The sequence below is a fragment of the Ictalurus furcatus genome, chromosome 8 (assembly GCF_023375685.1).
Source record: "Ictalurus furcatus strain D&B chromosome 8, Billie_1.0, whole genome shotgun sequence".
NCBI lineage: Eukaryota > Metazoa > Chordata > Actinopteri > Siluriformes > Ictaluridae > Ictalurus > Ictalurus furcatus.
This window is the reverse complement of record NC_071262.1, coordinates 25,575,147-25,595,301: the sequence shown is the minus strand read 5'-3', so window position 1 is coordinate 25,595,301 and position 20,155 is coordinate 25,575,147. Positions and strand designations below refer to the sequence as shown.

Below are 20,155 nucleotides of genomic sequence, written 5' to 3'. Positions count from 1 at the left end.
TGTCGGACACACACACACACGCGCACACACACACACACACTCCTCCACGGAGAGACTCTTTTACAACTCCGCGACAGTCTATAAAGAGAGGATGAGCGGCTTTAGTAGAACCGATGCGACTCCGCGTGTCCGCTTTGCGCGTGTCCCTTGTTTGCGCGTGTCCGCTTTGCGCGTGTCCGCTTCAGCCTGACGGACAGGACAGACTCTGAATGAGTGAGTGAAGTAAATGAGTGAGTGAAGTGACGGAGAAGTGAATTTATAGTCAAGTTTCCCCTCCTCCTCTCCTCCTCCCCTCTATCCTTCTCCATTCTGTCGGTCTGTCTGTCTCTCTCTCTCTCTCTCTCTCTCTCTCCTCCACCGTGTCTGTTATCAGAGTCTGATTGAGCGCGGCCACGAGGCTCCAAACCGCAAAGCGCCCAGGGGGATTATTATCAGACATTTAATAGCTGCACACTACACTACACTTCATCTCGTCATACATGCCACTATTAATAAAATAGCAAATTATGAGAAACTGGACTGGAAATAGATCTGCTTGTAGTGTTGCACACACACACACACACACATATATATATATATATATATATATATATATATATATATATATGTGTGTGTGTGTGTGTGTGTGTGTGTGTGAGTGCGTGTGTGTCTTAAAGAGTCATATAGGTAAACTCGACTCTTTCGGCTCCTTATAAATGACACTTTAGATTCTTTTTTGATGTATCATACTTCTGGTATTACCTGTCTAGTTCTATTCCTTCACCACACCTTTACCTGTCAGTCAGACGGACAGACAGACAGACACACACACACGCACATATACACTTATGGATTGTGTGGTTTTGATGTGGCTTTCCTTGGAAAGATATTTTCAGTAGGCCCATGGTGTATCACGTGACTGAATATAATTGATAGGATATAACACTGTCATTGTGATTTCCTTTGCGACATCTTTTCAAAACTTTGTCGCCCTCTGGTGGCTTTGAGTGTTCGCACTGAAGAAGTGCCTCTGACTCAAAGTACAGTACAACCCAGGGATCCCAGTCACGTATCATGGTACTGTACTGAATATTCATTCACTTGCCACTTTATTAAGATTTTTTTTTTTTTTACCTGTACACCCGCTTGCTCAACTTCAGTTCAACTTAACACGAATAGCCACACTTTACAGCCGTGGTGAGCAGAAAAGCATCTCAGTCAAACCGTCGAGTTCCACTTCTGTCAGCTGAGAACAGGAACTGGGATTACACTGGGCACAGGCTCACTGAAACTTGACAGGTGAAGATTGGGAGAAAAACGTGTCATCTGGTCTTTTTTCCAAACTTCATTGGTCCAGATCACACTTTTGTCCCATTCTGAAATTGAACATTGACTGAAGCTCTTGACCTGTGTCTGCATCATTTTATTTATTGATATATAGTGTTTATTTACATGTATTTATCAAAATATTCTTCAGGAATCAATGGTGCAATTATATTAGACTTAAAAAAAAAATCTTATGTGACTCCACATTGGACATGTAGTGCACCATGTAGGTGTAGAGACCATTATTTTAAAGTTCAAGCTCAAGTTCAAGTTCAAGTAGGCGTTATCAACATTCCTCTCCTTATAGAAGATATAACGTTAAGACTTAAACAGACTTCCCCTAGAATCACAGTGCTACACAATGTCAGACAAAAGAATAAGTAACATGGTGACAGACAAGGCAAAGCCAAAAATACAATAAATAAAGGCAATAGAATATATACTATAAAATGTACAATAAAGAATAGAGGAAAACAAACTACATGAGACACATGAAACACTCTGAAGCCTAACTTTATTACAGTAGCATTATTTATATATTTATTTATTATAATTCATCAATTGTACATTAATAACAAAGAAGAACATAACACAAACAAGACTACACCAAGAATATGTGTGTGTGTGTGTGTGTGTGTATGTGTGTGTGTGTGTGTGTGTGTGTGTGTGTGCGTGCGTGTGTGTGTGTGTGCGTGTGTATACAGCTGCAATCAAAATGATTCAACCCCCAGTGCAAATCAGGTTTATTGTCAAAATGTACAGACTTTTAGCTGTTTGCAATGAACAAATGAAACAAAAACAATTGAAATAGTTCAACACAACGAATGCTTCAAGTGGTTTCCCCAAATTCAACTGAAAATGCAACTTATAATGTTTTCTCCAGTCTCACAGTTATTCAACCTCCTAGATAGAATCCCTCACAACAGCACAAATATGCAGAACAGGTGTTGTCTCAAGCACACCTGATGAACTAATCAAGGGCTTCATTAGTTGCACCAGGTGTGGTTGAGCTGGAACACATGAAACACCTGAACTAGCTAGGGGCAGAAAATGCATGAAATAGCTGAACTGGCTAGGGGTAGAAAGTTTATGAAATAGCTGAACTGTCTAGGGGCAGAAAATTTATGAAAGACCTGAACTAGCTAGGGGCAGAAAATACATAAAATACCTGAACGTGGCAGAAAAAGGAAGCTATCAACGGCTGCAAGCAGATTTCTAAGAAGGCAGGTTGTGAAAAACCCTCGAATGATTGCAAAAGGCCTGCAGCAAGACTTGGTGGCAACAGGCACTGAGGTTTCAGTGAGCACAGTAAGGCACGTACTAAACACAGAAGGTTTCCATGCCAGGACTCCAAGACGTACACCACTACTGACCCAAAAGCACACGAACATTCGGCTCAAAATCATATAAATAATCCACAGAAGTTTGGGGATTCTGTTCTGTGGAGCGACGAAACAAAACTTTTCAGCACGATGGATCAGCGGTATGTCTGGAGAAAGAAGAATGAAGAAAGAACACTCTGTCCACAGTCAAGCATGGTGGTGGATCTGTGATGCTCTGGGGCTGCTTTGCATCCTCTGGAACTGGAAACCTGCAGCATGTGGAAGGCAAGGTGGATTCATTGAATTATCAGGAAATCCTAGGAGAAAACCTCATGCCAACTGTGAGGAAGCTGAAGCTTGGGCATCATTGGACATCCAACAGGACAATGACCCCCAGCATACCTCCCCAGCATTCCACCAAGGCATGGTTGCAAAAGAAGTCCTGGAAGATTCTACAGGGCCATCACAGTCACCTGACTTGAACCCCATAGAAAATCTCTAGTGGGATTTGAAGAAGGAGTTTGCAGCACGCAAACCTGAGAATATTACTGAACTGGAGGCCATTGCTCATGAGGAATGGGCTAAGATTCCTGAGGAACGCTGCCAGAAACTATGCATCTACTAAGTACAAAAGATGCATACATGAAGGGGTTGAATAATTTTGAGAGTGGAGAAATCATTATAAGTTGCATTTTCAGTTGAATTTGGGGAAACCATTGAAGTATTTGTTGTGTTGAACTATTTCAATTGCTTTTGTTTGATTTGTTCATTGGAAACAGCTGAAAGTCTGTACATTCTGACAATAAACCTGATTTGCAATGGGGGTTGAATAATTTTAATTGCAAATACACAAAGATAAGCCATAACATTAAAACCACTGACAGGTGACATGAATAACATTGATTATCTCGTTACAATGGCACCTGTTAAGGGGTGAGATATACAGAAAGGCAGCAAGTCAACAGTCAGACAGTGTTGGAAGCATGAAAAATGGGCAAGCAATAAACAATTTAAATAAAGACAAATTCCTCACAGTTGACAAGTTTTTACATTTTAAAATAGTTTGCAGATACACCAAATGGCCAAAAGTATATGGACACGTGACCATCGCATCCATATATGGTCATTCCAAAACCATGCACATTAACATGGAATTGGTCCCGCCTTGCCTGTTATAATAAGCGCCACTCTTCTGGGAAGGCTTGCCACTACATTTTGGAGTGTGACTGTGGGGATTTGTGATCATTCAACCACAAAAGCATCAGTGAGATAGAGGCACTGATATTAGGTGAGGAGGCCTGGGGTGCAGTCGGTGTTCCCATTCATCCCAAAGGTGTTCAGTAGGGTTGAGGTCAGGACTCTGTCCAGAACACTCAAGTTCTTCCACTCCACCTTTGGCAAGCCATGTCTTCATGGAGCTCGCTTTGTGCACAGGAGCAATGTCATGCTTGAACAGATTTGGGCCTCTTAGTTCCAGTGAAGGGAAACTGTAATGCTACAACATACAAAGACATCCTATACAATTGTATACTTATATATAACCACACATGGGTGTGATGCTCAGGGGTACACAAACTTTTGGCCATATAGTGTTGCTTACATAAGTCTTTTTTTTTTTTTTAAACATATGATTCTTTCTGTCTATTTTAAAATATGTTTATCTTAACTAAATGATTTACAATTGATATATTTGTGACATTGTCAACAGGGCTATTAATTCCTTCTTTTTTAAAAAAGTAACTTTAAAAATCAATTTACAAACACAAGGCAATTTCCAATTCTCTTTTGTAAAATAAATGTTATACGTTTTAAAGCTTTTCCTAATATTAAAGTGCTTATTCGTGAGGCAAAGTCTCCTTCTTCTTTTTTGTTTTAATGGCGGTTGGCAAACCAACTTAAGGTGCATTACCGCCACCTACTGGACTGGAGTGTGGGCAGTAGATTGGCAGAAAAAATAAAATAAAATGGAAAAAAGTAATAATAATAATAATAACACATAAATAAAAGAAATTAAAGAGATAAATAACTATATACTAGATATTCCTACTAGATTACTAAAGTCTCTCACTTATCCCAGTATTTTTTAGATAGTTTATTAGGGGGCGGTGCATTTCCCCAGATGTTTTCCCCAGCAAGTTCTCTAGTGTCATGTTTTGCTTTCCAATCTGCATCTCTAGCTCAGTTCTTTCCTCCTCATACCTTTTGCAGTCTAACAGAATGTGTTTCACTGTCTCTTGTGTACTGCAGTGTGTGCAGAGTCCAGTGGGGTGTTTTCCTATTCTGTCTAATGCTAGAATTAATCCAGCATGACGTATTCTAATTATCATCTCTTCCTTTGGGTTTCTGCCCTGCCTCACACTCATGCCCACTTGGTTTTTTTTTTTTTTTTGTACAGTATATAGGTATGATCCGGTGTCAGCTGTGTATGTGAGTCAAAGTCTATCAAAAAAATTTAATATTTATACCCTCTATGTAGCGCGTACGCTAGAAGCGCATGACGTCATACAACCGGAAATAACGCGATCTTTTTCCGGGTCATTGTTTGCTGTTCCCGGACGTTTCACGCGGGAAAAGGGGGAGCAGAGCAGAGGTATGGTAATAGTTTCGCCCCTTTTTTCCCTGTTTTAGTGATGTTAAACTGAGAAATAAACATATAGAAGGATGTTATTAGGGTGATTAATTGATAGTTGGGATCTCTTGGTTATGGAATAATGTAATATTTATGCGGTGTGTTTATGAAAAACAGGCCAGCAACGTTATACAGCTAGCTAAGTTGATTAGCGTCCATCTCTCTCGCGCTCTCTCTCTCTCTCTCTCTCTCTCTCTCTCTCTCTCTCTCTCTCTCTCTGTGTGTGTGTGTGTGTGTGTGTGTGTGTGTGTGTGTGTGTGTGTGTGTGTGTGTTAGGCAGCAGAGATGGGAGACACACTGGAGTTCAATGATATTTATCAGGAGGTGAAAGGATTCTGGGTAAGACACACACACACACACACACACTTCTGAATATCTGACATAAACACAGTGTTCAGTTTTAATCCCTAAAACATACAGAAGTTCTCTGTGCGTTAGATATTTTTTTAACATTATGTACAATGACGTGTGTAAACTCTGGCCTTTACAGAATGACGGCCGGTTGCGGTTCAGTAAACAGTCTGTAGTCTACAAAAGCAGTAAGACGGGAAAAGTGGACAGCATCCCTGCCCCCGATCTGTGTCTCGCACAGTGGCGGCGTGTCTGTCTCGGACACGGGATCAAACTGGCAACGAGCAACGGCCACATCTACAAATACGACGGCTTCAAAGACACGGTAACGAACTGAGGATGTGTGTGGTGTTGTGTTGTATTTCTCTGTGAACGAAAACATGTTCGGAAACACGTGAGTAATGTGCCGAAGTGAAAGCTACCTGAGACGTGCACCCGATGTGAAAAGTCAAACAGGAACTCATTTGCATTTTAGTCAACTGTTTCTTTGTTACAGTTACATTTGTATAGTGCTTTACATCGTATTGGGGGGTGGTGATGTCTCCTCAACAACCATTAGTAGTGTGTAGCGTCCACCTGGATGATGCGATGGCAGCCATAGCGCGCCAGAACGACCGCCACACACCAGCTATTAGTGGAGAGGAGAGAGTGATGTAGCCAAACCAGGGATGGAGAATATTAGAGGGTCATGATAGAGAAGGGTCAATGGGGGAATTTCACCAGGACTCTGGGGTTATACCCCTACTCTTTTACCATAAGTATTCCGGAATTTTTAATGACCACAGAGAGTCAGGACCTTGGTTTAACATCTCATCTGAAAGACGGTGCTGTTTTTACAGTCTAATGTCCCTGTCATTATACTGGGGCATTAGACCACATGGTGAGCGCCCCCTGCTGGCCTCAATAATAGCACTTCCAGCCTGTTTACACTAGTGCGTTTTGGTTTTAAAATGAAAACGGTCCTCGTCCACACTGGCATTTCCGCCATGTTTCAGAAACGATCTTCATCCACACTACCCAACTGAATGTCACATGACCGTTCATGCACACTGGGCATTGTGCATACAAGTGTCAACGGGAAGTTGGTTGCTAGTCCAAACTGGCGTTCCACGTAGGGCTTACGCCGCTCGAAGTGAGATTTGTTGCCGATTTCTCTAATCGCAGCTCGCCTCTTGCGCTTGTCGGCAGCTGCAGTATTATAATGTACAGAATTTAACTGCGCAATGGCTGCTAAGAATGATGACAAATCCAGCAAAGCTTGCGGTTCAGTCTCCGTGTTGTTGTGTATACAAACAAGGTAGCGTAATGGTCATATGGGAGGGGCTTGACGAATCAGGGAAGGATACGCAATGATCCAGAAGACCCAATCAGGGGGAGGATGTGGGTGAAGCCTCGCTTTCGTTTTTCAAAAGTCTTCGTGGTCCGTTTACACTCAAACGCAAGCCCGGAGTTTTCAAAGTAAAACGGGGTCTTAGGCGTTTCCAAAAGTGTCCGTTTTCGAGGGTCGAAATTTCAGAATGGATGTCTTTTCTTTACTTATTAATGGCGTTAAAAGGTAATATAATAAAAGGTCATATTTATAATGAGCGAAATATATTTGAAGTATATTCCCATTGCTATTTAACAAAGATATGTGTTTGGATAAACCTGTTTTGTGTTTGCAATTGTTTGATGTCAATGAGAGCAGAGTATTTTTGTGATTTTTTTAAATTTATTTATTTATTTTTTTAATCAAAAGGTTACAAAATAAAGACAAAATTTCACAGCCTCCTTCGCTCATGTTTACCAAGCATGCCGATATTAATGGAGGGCTCTGTATTTGTGCCAGCTCACCAGCTTAGCCTGGGCTGTGAGATAAGCTAAACACCATTGGCTGTTTAAAAAGGGGGAGGAGCCACTCGATATGTGATGCCCTTACGTCAACACATCCAATAATGCTGTGTGTTTCAAGGCACTTCACGGGGACTGTAACAAAGTCATTATACTGTATAAATATCACAAAAAGACCAAACAGTACCGGTTTTGGGGATCGATCCGATACCTTACTCATACTCGTATAAGAAATGACGGATCTGATACTAACATCCAATACCGTACGATACTCTGACGTTGCATTTAGGAACACACAACACAAAGCGACCTTGATTTATTTGGACGTATTTCATGATTAATGATGATACACCGATGATGTACTACAGTAGCAGTAACCTGATTAAAAAACCTCTTTATGGCGTTTAAACAGCATGCAACCGTGTTCACGTGCACTTCAGTTCAGCGAGCACTGAGTAACCTCCAGTCACAGCACCGTCAAATCATTTTTAATGACGACGCTCCGACAGTGACCGAAGCCCTAAGAGGCCACGCGTTATTATTGTTCTTTCTTCCCTGATTTTGATCGGTCTTTAGTCTGTCTATTACTTAATATACATGTTTTATTGAAGTCCCTGGGGTTCGCTTATTGTTCTAGAAGAAATGGTTGACGTGTGTGTGTGTGTGTGTGCGTGCGCGCGCTCCAAGAATGGTGATGAACTTGATGAGTTGAATCAGAGACTGGCGATTTCCACACACGCCTCATCGTGTTTAAGTTGGACTCGAGAAGAGCTGATGTAATGTTCAATGCAATGCTAAATAGACATGCTCGAAACAAAAATGTTCAGTAGATCGTGTGTGTGTGTGGGTGTAACACATTGAGTGTTTATGTCTGTGTAATTCAAGATGCTACAGGAAAAGGACGCTTCGAGTCGCTCCGGGATTAATCAGTGGCTTCAGCTAATGTGTATGTGTGTGTGTGTCCGTCCTAGCAGGAGTGTGTTTTATTAGCTTCCTCATGCACCATCATTCCGGGAAAACGCGCAACATTTCGTGACAAACTAAGACGATGTGATACTGACCTCCCTTACTGTTACGTGTGTGTGTGTGTTGCATTTAAATATATGGCCCGGTTACTCACTTTGAATCCTGATGTTTATGGGGGAGGCTAATTTAAGAACGGAAAACGAGAGCGTTGTAATGATTGTGATGAAAGTTCAGGTTTGTGTATAAAACTGCGAGATGTGGTGGATTAGGTGTGTGATGGTCGTTGTTATTAGCAACGTTTTTGTTTTTTTGTTGGTTTTTTTAGCACCAGCACCGCTGAGTGTGCAGATGTGTCTCTCGGTCTTTCTCTCTCTCTCTCTCTTGTTCTCTCTCTCTTCTTGTCTTGCTCAGACACACATGCACAACGCTAGTGTGACATGTGGAAGCGATTGTGCGGTGCTGGATAAATAAACAGTCTGATTGGGCGCGCTCAGTATGAGCCTGTGGCCGGATTACGCACACCTCCACCATCCCAGAGGGCCGCGGGGCACAGTGCCGACAGCCGACCTCTTATTAATGAAGCCGGCGGGAGGGTGGATAGGATATGGTTGATGAACTGGGTTTTTTTTTTTATTGGGGGGTGACGAATTAACTCTGTTTACTAATTCTCTCTGCACTCTGCTTTGCTCCACAGGACTTTGAGAAAATCTCCACATTTTTTAAGGCCAACTACAAAGTTGAGCTGACAGAAAAGGACATGTGTGTGAAAGGCTGGAACTGGGGCACTGCTAAATTCTCAGGTAAGTACGCTCCTAATAGATATAGTATTTATTTATAAATAAAATGCTCAATACTCAGTCAAATGATGCCTTGAGCAGAATGAGTGCAAAACCTCTAAAGTGCAAACAGACACGATAAATATTAAAGGGCATTTAATATATCCGGTATACCATGTTACCGTACTCATTTAGTCGCATTTTATATATATATATGCGCATGATCTAGTTCCAACACAAAATGACCGTGATCTGGACAAAGCAAACACTAAGTGAGTGAAAATAACAGTTCTTGATTCCGGTTTATTCTTGACCCGTGCAGAAGCAGCAGCAACGTGAGCCGCGTAGTTCACGTACTCGATCCCTGCGTACTTTATATACATCTAGGGGATTTAAGGCGACGTCCACCAGGTGGCGTTCGGAGCCGAAACGTTCCTGTCGAGCTTGTAAAACGTTTTGCGAATCCCCTCACAGAGACGTTAAACACGCCGATAAGCTCCGTTTCTCACGAACCCGTTCTGCCGTCGTCGTGATCGCTGTCACGATCTGCGCCACAAATTTCCAACTTGCTTCACTCATTTAGAAAAATCCAGAAGATTGGCACACGAAGCAGAAGGTTTGGCTGCGGGAGAGGTTTTTAAAAGTCAAACGTGAAAGTAATAGAGAAGCTAGTACGCAAAAAAAGCTAACTTTATAAAGAACAAGCTTGGACGTCTAAGTGCATGAACACACGTGAGCGCTTTTTTTCGTGGCCTCTGTATAATGTAGTAATCTAGGGATACGAACGGCGCTAAATAAGATGTTCGGTGAAATCCCTGATTGATTAATACTCAGAGACTAGTACCAAATAATGGGAAAAATGATATCTGTAATAAACACGAATACAATGTTTAAAATGAGAGAAATCTGTCAGCCTATTGAAACAAGCTTTACCCATTGTTCCTGGAAGAATGAAATTCATCGGAGACGTCGAGAGTACACGGGACCAACCTAAAAGTCTTTGAAGCACATCAGTAACCTCTCGCGAGGCCTGTAGAGAGTTGCAGTCGCTTTGTAAGGACGTTGAACCTCGGCACAGCTGAAAAACCATCGCGCTCGGGTGGTTACACGTCAGTTATACTAATATCTCTTGGTCTGAATCCGACGGGGCAGATGCATCTCTAAATACAGACGTCGTATGAAACATCTTGTCGATCGGTCTTTCTTTTGATTTTTACGAGTTGTTGTTTACGCGTTCAGGGCCGTTGCTGTCATTCGACATTAACGACAGTCCGGCATTCGAGATCCCCCTGGCCAACGTATCCCAGTGCACCACGGGAAAGAACGAGGTCACTGTGGAATTCCATCAGAACGACGACGCCGAAGTGTCGCTCATGGAGGTCCGCTTTTACGTCCCGCCCTCCACCGGAGACGAGGGCACGGACCCTGTAGAGGTACGCAAGCATTGTCATTATGTCAGGTACATTGAGAGAGAGAGAGATTGTGAGAGAGACAGAGAGATTGTGAGAGAGACAGAGACAGAGAGATTGTGAGAGAGACAGACAGAGAGATTGTGAGAGAGACAGAGAGAGAGAGATTGTGAGAGAGAGAGAGAGAGATTGTGAGTGAGAGAGAGAGAGAGATTGTGAGAGAGACAGATTGTGTGAGAGAGACAGATTGTGTGAGAGAGAGAGATTGTGAGAGAGAGATTTGTTTGTCAGGTACGCAAGCGTTATGTAAAGCAAAACGAGCGACCGTTTCGACGAGTTCCTGTAGCTTTTCCACACGCCTATACAGTCCACTCCGAAACTATTGGAACGGCAAGGCCCGTTCATTTGTTTTTGCTATAGACTGAAGACGTTTGGGTTTGAGATCAAAAGATGAATTTGGCTAGAGAGTTTAGAACCTTCTGTTTCACCTGTAAAGACAGTATTTGTTGTTAAAAAGGTTAAACCAACATGAAGATCGGAGAGCTGTCTATGGGAGAAAAGCAAGCCATTTTGAAGCTGAGGAAAGTGGGAAAATCTATCAGAGGCGGCACACAAACATTAGACATAGCTAATACAACAATTTGGACCGTCCTGAAAAAGAAGGAAACCACTGGTGTACTGGGAAACCTTTTAATACACAAGGATCTGTGTTTTATGTTTAACACATCTAGATGGAAATACCAGGAAATCCTAAACCCTTGTCTCATATCCAGCTTTTGATCCGAACTCCAAATGTCTTTGGTGTACAGCACGAACAAGTGAATTGGCCTTGCGATAGTTTCGGAGGGGGTTGTATGTGTATATAATCACTAATGATGTTTTGGTGATTTAAACGTAAAGTAGGAAGTCCTCGAAGAATGGTATTGTTCTAATTCAGGACATTTGGTAATGTTTAAAGTGGGACGAGGACCCCTGCTGTATTTCCCTCGCAAATACCGTGACCATTTGTCTTTAGATGAACTTCTGAGAAGAGGCCATGGACATACAGCACAAATAAATAAATAATAATCTGGAGTGAAGTTATAGGATCTCTCTCTCTCTCTCTCTCTCACTCAATCTCACTCTCTCTCTCTCACTCTCTCTCAATCTATCTCATCTCTCTCTCATGCTCTCTCAATCTATCACTCTCTCAATCTCTCTTCCTCGCTCTCTCAATCTATCTCCCTCAATCTATCTCTATCTTTCTCGCTCTCAATCTCTCGCTCTCAATCTCACTCTCTCTCGCTTTCTCAATCTCAATCTCACTCTCTCTCTCTCTCTCTCCCTCTCTGTCTCTCTCTTATGCAGATCTTTTCTCAGAATATTCTCTCTCAGGCAGATGTTATTCAGGCTACCGGAGATGCTGTGTGTATCTTCAAAGAACTGCAGTGCCTTACGCCCAGAGGAAGGTAAAAAAAAAAAAAAAACCCCACACACACACACCTGGCCCTTTCATATTGGTTTCACTTTCACAATTGCTTTCGCTCAAAGCTTAGAAGGATGTACTAGACTTTGAATAAAATCATGTTTAGCTTTTTGTTTAGGTTTTTCTTTTTGGGTTTTGTTTTGTAACCACATCATGACCTCTGCTTTTATGGAAATGTAGTCTAAAGCTCTTATTTGACTTTTTTCCCTGCAGTTCATAAAACACTCATAATATCCACCATTTAAAAAGCTCAAGAAAATGTGACTTTTTTTTTTTTTTTTTTTACCACTGTAGAAATCGTATTTAAACATATCTCCCAGCATTTCACACACTAACCCATGTGCGTTTGTCTCTCACTTTCCATCCAGGTACGATATTCGTATCTATCCCTCTTTCCTACACCTGCACGGTAAGACGTTTGACTACAAGATCCCCTACACCACCGTCCTGCGCCTCTTCCTGCTGCCTCACAAGGACCAGAGGCAGATGTTCTTTGTGGTGAGTGTGGATTTTGACTGATTTTAAAAACATACCAGAGTGCTGATGAATATTTTTTTTCGTAGACAGCAAAATGGCAAGTTTCTAGTTTATTTAAGAAGATCCAGTATAGATATCCAGCGAGCGCGTATTTGTGGTGTCACTGCCACCTGCTGGCACTGAGTAGAACCAGTCAGTGGGCGCAGGTGTCCGTGTACACGACTCGTCTCTCACCTTTTATTCTGTCTGCTCTTGAAGTTTCTTCTGAACTCATTGTAGTAATTACACTTCCTCTGGGTTGACTTGACGTTCTGCTGGACGTATTTCATTCACTTTCGTTTAACACCGAGAACTCTAATCTTTTTGTCAACGGTTTATTTTTTTGTTGTCTTGTGAAAATTAAGTACGGCGGTGAATCGGTTCACTAAAAAGCGTGACCGCTTCGTTAATCCGAGCTGAAACGGGTTGAGGTTGATTATATGACGGATATTATGTAATGTGTCGTGTGTAAATTGAAGGTGAAGGTAAGCACTGAGGTGTAGAAAGTTATGCTTTTCTTTGTGACACCATCACACACACACGTTTTCTTACTGTGTTGTATCCTTTGATTCTCTGTAAATTCAGATCAGCTTGGATCCACCCATTAAGCAGGGCCAGACACGCTATCATTTCCTCATCCTCCTCTTCTCCAAAGACGAAGACGTTAACCTCACTCTCAGCATGAGCGAGTGAGTAGCTTGGCCCTTTTTTTTTCTTTGTTTCTTTTTTCTTTTTTAAACCCAGCTTTTATGTGTGTCTGTCTCTCTGTGGGTGGGGGAAGGCCCCCTGGCCCCTCGTTCCACTTAAAATGATTTTGTCAGCTATACTGAAAACCTTAGCTCTGTCAGACTCTTTAACATACAACATTTGTTTCTTTTTAACCTCTCTATCGCTCTCGCTCTCTCGGCAGGGAGGAGGTAGAGAGGCGCTTCGAGGGAAAGCTGAACAAGAACATGTCCGGCTCTCTGTACGAGATGGTCAGCAGGGTCATGAAGGCTCTGGTCAACAGAAAGATCACGGTGCCGGGAAACTTCCAGGGGTGAGACCTCGCACGCCCCCACACTCGCACACGCACTCGCACACGTCAAAAAGTGGTCAGAAGTGTGTTAGCTGTGGTTTTGGGGGTCTTGAAGCGAGCAGATGTTTTCTTTAATGGTTGTGATCTTTAGGAAGTGGGCAAATAAGTGATGTCGGGTTTGCGCAGTCAGCTGTGTGTGTGCTGGTTTTTCTGTTTTTAGGAAGCTCCGTAAAAACATTAAAGCTGCTTTGAATCCAACACCCAAAGTCTAAAGTCTAGTAAAATTGTGGGAATGAGAATTTGGTTCATTATTCAGCAGATGGGTTAGTTGACCGAGAAGTCCTGGGGACAGAGGGGGAGAGGTTCAACCTTGTGGAAGGGCTAGGGTCTTTAGTGCACACATTTTTTATACATACATATCTATCTATCTATCTATCTATATATATATATATATATATATATATAAACACACACACACACAAATAAATTAGCAGCGACTTGGAGCACACGTGATCCACCATGCTGCCTGCGAGTTTTGTCGACGCAGACGGCCCGGTGCTTGTGCTTTCGCCGCAGATAGATGGCCGCAACGTCAAGCGCACACGCTGCTTCTCCTTCATCTCGTAGGATCTGATACATATACTCCGGTGCATTTTATACCTACAAAAACACTCTCCCATCCACAAAGTTTCATTTTAGAGACAAGAAAACCGGTTTGCTGCGAAGAGTGGGATGCTAGATGCGCCACCCGCCAATAACTGTTACTATGGCAACCAGTAGTAGGAGCGCCACGCCAGTTGGAGATTTGTGAACGTAGCTTTGCTCTGAGTTTTTACAGGAAAAAAATAAAGCTCCGGAAAGATTTAATTACGTTGCTTAGTACTGGACAGATCAATAATGAAACATGGCAATTTTTCTAATAAGGCACGTCCTGAAGTGTTTTATTCTTCTAATACCACAGCAGTTCCAATTCTTATTTATTATGTATACATTTATAGTTAAATGTGAAATCTGGGGATCGTTTTCGGTACGGAATAAAGCCGTGAAATGAAAACAACTCGACGTCGATGTCTGAATACTTTTTCCTCTATGCAGTCATTCAGGTGCTCAGTGCATCACGTGCTCATACAAGGCTACCTCGGGGCTGCTGTATCCTCTGGAGCGGGGCTTCATTTACGTGCACAAACCCCCGGTGCACCTGCGCTTCGAGGAGATCTCCTGCGTGAACTTCGCCCGAGGCACCACCACCACGCGCTCCTTCGACTTCGAGATCGAGACCAAGCAGGGCAGCCAGTACACCTTCAGCAGCATCGAGAGGTACATTACATTACCCAGAATTCCCTTGTACAGTACCGCATGTCGAGGGCACAACTACGTTGTGTTTTTAAACTCCTGCAAGCATCAACAATCATGTTTCCATTTTCCAATGTGTGGGGGGAGGTTTAAAAAAAATTAAAATAAAAAAAAAACCCCGCCCGTCGTGTTTCTCTGTTTTTGTAGAGAGGAATACGGCAAACTGTTCGACTTTGTTAATGCCAAGAAGCTGAGCATCAAGAACAGAGGCATAAAGGAGGTAATGTAATCACATAGTATATAAACAGATGTAGCCTGGGTATATAGCGTGCGTGACCTGGCCTCATTAGAGACAATAAAAGCTGAACCTAACCATCTAACCACCCCAGGGGTTGGAATTTTGGTGGGGGGGGGGGTTTTTGGGCTTGATGTACTTAATGACTTGTAAATGTAAATCGATGTAGTTCTTTATCGCCATCTTATGGACGGGGCCGTGTACTGCAGTCTTTGAGGCTGTGCGTGTGTGTTTACGTGTAGGACATAAAGGCAACCGGTGGCTACAGCGACTCCGACGAGGATGAGCACGATGCTTATTTGGAGAGGATGAAGGAGGAGGGTAAAATCCGAGAGGAGGGAGATGAGTCCGATGGCGACAGTGGTGAGTCACGCAGTTGATCTAATCATTCCTGAATATTTCGCTCGTTTCATTGCTTTGCTGTGTAACAAAAATCTGTATTTTTTTTTTCTCCAGATGTGTCCTTCAATCCTGGCGAGGAAGATGATGACATTGCTGAAGAGTGAGTTTTCTTCTTTTTTTTTCTCTCTTTTTGATAGGGTTTGCTTAAAAATCTTTAAAAATAAAATCCTTCCTTGTCTGTACACAGATATGACAGTAATGCCTCGGTGAGCGACAGCGAGGGAGAGGAGGATGATGATAGCGGGGATGAAGGGAGGAAGAAAAAAGTCGAGAAGAAGCCCAAGAAACCGGTGAAAGAGAAGAAGGAGAGAAAACCACGCAAAGAGGTGAATTCTACAAACGAAACGGTGGATTTGATTTGATTTGATTTATTTAATAACAAGTTGTAGTCGGTCATTTTTTGGTTGATCCTAATTAGCTTCCTTAGCCCAAACTCCATATATGGTCGTCGTGATGATGGTGGTTTAAACGTAACAGTCATTTGGCTGTGATCAGACATGGTGGCCTCACCACTGAACGCTCAATGAAAGAAAAGGGTCAGAATCTGTTCGCGTTTAACCTACAGTGTTTGTCCCAAGATGTTCGTAGTCTTGCGTTGATGATGCACAGACACCAGATTCCCACAGAGCTGGGGGAGAAGAAGAAGAAGAAGAAGGGGGGGAAGAACATTCCCATTTATTTATTTATTTATTTATTTAGCTGGGCACCGCGTGTGTCCGAGGGAATAAATAAAAATGTAATTAATACGATCCATGTGTGCAGCATAATTACTTCCTGATGCGTTGTGAAATGTGCAGTTCTGGTGATGCACAGCGCATGTTCCTGGGCTCAGAAACGGACCGCGATGCTGTTTGTATTAGGACGGTCAAATAGTGACCACACGCACGTAGTATCTAATACGCGTGTAAATATTAATGAGAAGATATTTTACAGCACTGCAGACGCTACATACAGCTGTCATGCGTCTATCGGGCTCGGGGTTCATTTCGTATAAACCAAGAAAGAGCTGAAAATCATCTGCTTACAAAGACAAAAAAAAAAAACCGTCCGGAATGTTTTATTTATTTATTTGCTCTCGGCTTTGCGGTCGCTGATATTTAGCTCGATTTTTACATTTCCCGTAAAAATCCATAGTTTTTTGAACACCTTTCATGCAGGAACCTTTTTTCTTTTTTTTTTTTACGCCTCCAAAACACAGGCCAAATTTGAAATATTTCCAGTTCTCTATAAATGTTCCTCTCAGAGCGTAGCCATGATGGGGGATGGGCGATATGGCAACAAATATCGTATCGCGATTATCATCTATAGTCATTTCTATGATGCGCGATATGAATCACAATACATACAGATTTGCTTGTAAACGCCCAGCATTACGCTTTAATAACTAATAATAGTACATTTGTTTGTTATTCATAGACGAGTTTAGAATATGTTTGTAAATTTACAACTGTAAAAAATGTATTAGTTTTTTAAGATTAAATACAAAGCTTCAGCACGGAAGCTGTTTGTAATTATCTTAAAAATAATAATAATAATAAAGTCGCAACAATATCTCAGAAAAGTGCATTACGACGTCGTTTATCGTGATATCGATGAATTAACTACTCGGTCAGTCGATCCAGGATTTTGCGATCGCCGAAATTAACGCAAAATCAAAGAAACTATTCAGAGGAGCTTACGATTTTTTTAAAAATTATTTTTAAATTATTTTTTTTTTTTCCCCCAAAATTACTGCAGATCCCTCTTCTATTCATGTGCTTCATACACGAGAACAGCTAAAAGGTCTCGTTTACCGGCAGACAGCACTACGAAAGACCGTGCAAAACAATCACATATTCACAAATTCAAGTAGTTTTCTTAAAAAATAAATAAATAAATAAATAAATAAATAAAAGCACAAAAAACTCAGCAAATTTAGACAAAAATCTGCTGCGATATCAAGCATTTTGGCCCCAGAAATCGGACGGACTGTACAGACTGCTTCGACATCATATTGCGTGTAGGACATTAACTGTTTTTTAAATTTAATTCGAAATCTGATATGATTAAGGGGTATGTACAGCGGGAGAAATAAGTATTGAACACGTCAACATTTTTCTTCAGTAAATATATTTCCGATGAGGTTATTCACATGAAATTTTCACCAGATATCAGTATTAACTCAAGAAATCCGCACATATAAAGAATTCACAACATTAAAGTCCATAAAGTTAAGTGTAATAAAGCAGAATGACATTCTTTACATTCTTTATATGTGTGGATTTCTTGAGTTAATACTGATGTCTGGTGAAAATTTCATGTGAATAACCTCATTGGAAATATATTTACTGAAGAAAAATGTTGACGTGTTCAACACTTATTTCCCCCGCTGTATTCATGCGAAGATAAAATGTGCCTGTCGTACATCGTAGTTCAGTCCTTTTCCTACATCAGTGTTAATTTAGCCGAAAGGTTTCTAGCATGTTCAAACAGACCTACACTAGATGACTAAAAGAAGAGCATTTTGATCTTAACTTTTATGTACATACTGTATTTGGTTTGTTTGATTTTTATTTATTTATAATAACACGACTTGTCCAGCAGAGGGCGTCATCAGTAACAATGAGTAAAACTTAAATATATAGTGACTAGCTGAGATAGTATTTACAAAAGCACAGTATATAACACAAATACATGCCCTCTCTTTCCATAACAGAAGAAGGTAAAGGACGCAGGAGCCCCTAAGAGGCCCATGAGCGCCTACATGCTGTGGTTGAACGCCAACAGAGAGCGGATCAAGTCCGAGAATCCCGGAATCTCGGTCACGGAGATCTCCAAGAAAGCCGGAGAGATGTGGAAACAGATTGACAAAAGCCGCAAGGAGGTCGGTACTACATGATGCTGCGTAGTCGTTTACAATCAGTAAGAAGTTATCCTTTATGACCCGAAGGAATAAATATTTCATAATACAGCTATAATGCGCCTCCTCCTACTGAATCCCACAAATACTCCTGTCTCTGCCCTGTCTGTTATCACTTCCTGTAAGAAACCAGCTTCACTTGGATAGAAGACACGTTTACAAACTGTTCCCCCGAGTGTCTTTTGTTTAACACGCTTCTCTCCCTGTCTGTGTAGGAGTGGGATAAGAAGGCAGAAGAAGCTAAAAAACAGTACGAGAGAGCAATGAAAGAATATAAAGAAAGCGGCGGAGGAGCTTCATCATCTGCGGTCAAGTGAGCTAACTGCATATACAGTTCACTCACACATGTATACATATATATATATTTAAACATAAACTCATTCTTTACTGCTGTATCTTCTGCACTACAAGCCCCATCTCCATAAAATCTGCCTGCTTAGATTTAAAAAAGGGTTGCACAGTGCCGCAAAAGTATTTGCCCCCTTTCTTGCTTTCCTGTAGTATTGCATATTTGTGACATGGAATCATTTTTAGGGCTTTAGATAATGTAAACCTAAACAAAGGGCCCACTGGTCACTGGATTAGCTGCACTTGGTGGACATGGTGGTGTAACCCCTTCAAGATATTGAAACAAATCTTAAAGCATTCAGTGGAACAAATATGCAGAAGTCGAGCAAATCAGGAAGAGGCAATACACTGTAACAGGCCATAATAATGAATTATTGAAATCATTGTAGGGGAAATGGGTCTGTTTATGCAGAAAGCACTAGAAATGCAAGGTACATAGCAATGATAATAGGTGCTTCCCTGTAAATTTCATTAAAATCTCATTAAATCAGTCTCATTAGTTAATCAGCCTTGAATGTCATAGTCAGTGATGACACATTTGATCAAAAGTAAGGTTTATCTCCCCCCCCCTCTCTCTCTCTTTCTCTCTGTGCTGTTCGACAGGGAAAAGAAGAAGAAAGGCGGGAAAGCGGATGAGAAGAAAAGGAAGAGCGGAGGAGAGAAGGAGCGAGACAAATTAGTAAACGAAAGCTTTAAGAGCAAAGAGTTCATTTCTAGCGAGGAGAGCTCGTCGGATTCTGATCGCGGCAAAGGCAAAAAGCGCAAGGTAACGCACACCGCCGTAGTCCTGGCTTCTCTCAGTAATAATACTGGAGCTTTTTTTTGGTTGAAACAGGAAGTTATGTTTTACCGTTCTTCTTCACAGGCTGATGAGGATGAGGAAGAAATTGCCTCTACGCCACCGAGCTCGGAGGCAGAGTCCGACTCCGAATGAAGTCGCACACGTGTGCTGGGGTTCTGAGAACGTGAGCTGCTGCTCAGGATAAACGACCAAACTACACACCATGTTTTCACGAAACGTCATTTACAGATCTGAAGCAAACATTGCAGAGAAACGAAATTATAATTGGCTAAAAAAAAAATCATCTATCATTATTTATATATATATATACATAATGATAGATGATTTGTTTTATATATATATATATATATATATATATATATATATATATATATATATATATATATATATATATATATATATAAATAATATATACACACACACACACACACACACACACACACACACACACACACATACATATAAAAGATTTGGACCAGGTATTTAAAGCTAACGTAATTTTAAAAAATCTACACGTTAGTTAGTATAA

At 41.4% G+C, this 20,155-nt stretch overlaps 2 protein-coding genes across 2 annotated transcripts in view; one reads left to right on the top strand and one right to left on the bottom strand.

Moving 5' to 3' along the window:
- Positions 1 to 469, bottom strand: part of clcf1 (cardiotrophin-like cytokine factor 1) — a 15,894-nt gene extending 15,425 nt beyond the window's left edge. The window contains exon 1 of the mRNA XM_053631735.1: positions 1 to 469. This exon is cut by the window's left edge and continues 128 nt beyond it. The gene's annotated coding sequence lies outside the window, so the exon portion shown is untranslated.
- Positions 470 to 3,833: 3,364 nt separating this feature from the next.
- Positions 3,834 to 19,948, top strand: ssrp1a (structure specific recognition protein 1a). Its single transcript, XM_053631722.1, has 18 exons — positions 3,834 to 5,217; positions 5,533 to 5,595; positions 5,747 to 5,932; positions 9,098 to 9,203; positions 10,419 to 10,612; positions 11,936 to 12,036; positions 12,422 to 12,551; positions 13,155 to 13,258; positions 13,480 to 13,608; positions 14,683 to 14,904; positions 15,088 to 15,160; positions 15,418 to 15,538; positions 15,632 to 15,677; positions 15,765 to 15,903; positions 18,273 to 18,440; positions 18,692 to 18,789; positions 19,428 to 19,590; positions 19,690 to 19,948. Exons 2-18 carry the CDS (start codon positions 5,542 to 5,544, stop codon positions 19,756 to 19,758), a joined length of 2,103 nt encoding a protein of 700 aa, XP_053487697.1. The 5' UTR covers positions 3,834 to 5,217; positions 5,533 to 5,541; the 3' UTR covers positions 19,759 to 19,948.
- Positions 19,949 to 20,155: the final 207 nt, after the last annotated feature.

What these genes read in the sequence shown, in the direction of transcription:
- ssrp1a (XM_053631722.1), top strand. Translation starts at nt 5,542, where the DNA reads ATGGGAGACACACTGGAGTTCAATGATATTTATCAGGAGGTGAAAGGA. An exon ending in TGCCTTACGCCCAGAGGAAG is followed by an intron (nt 12,037 to 12,421) that starts GTAAAAAAAAAA and finishes CTTTCCATCCAG; the next exon opens with GTACGATATTCGTATCTATC. An exon ending in AGAGAAAACCACGCAAAGAG is followed by an intron (nt 15,904 to 18,272) that starts GTGAATTCTACA and finishes TTTCCATAACAG; the next exon opens with AAGAAGGTAAAGGACGCAGG.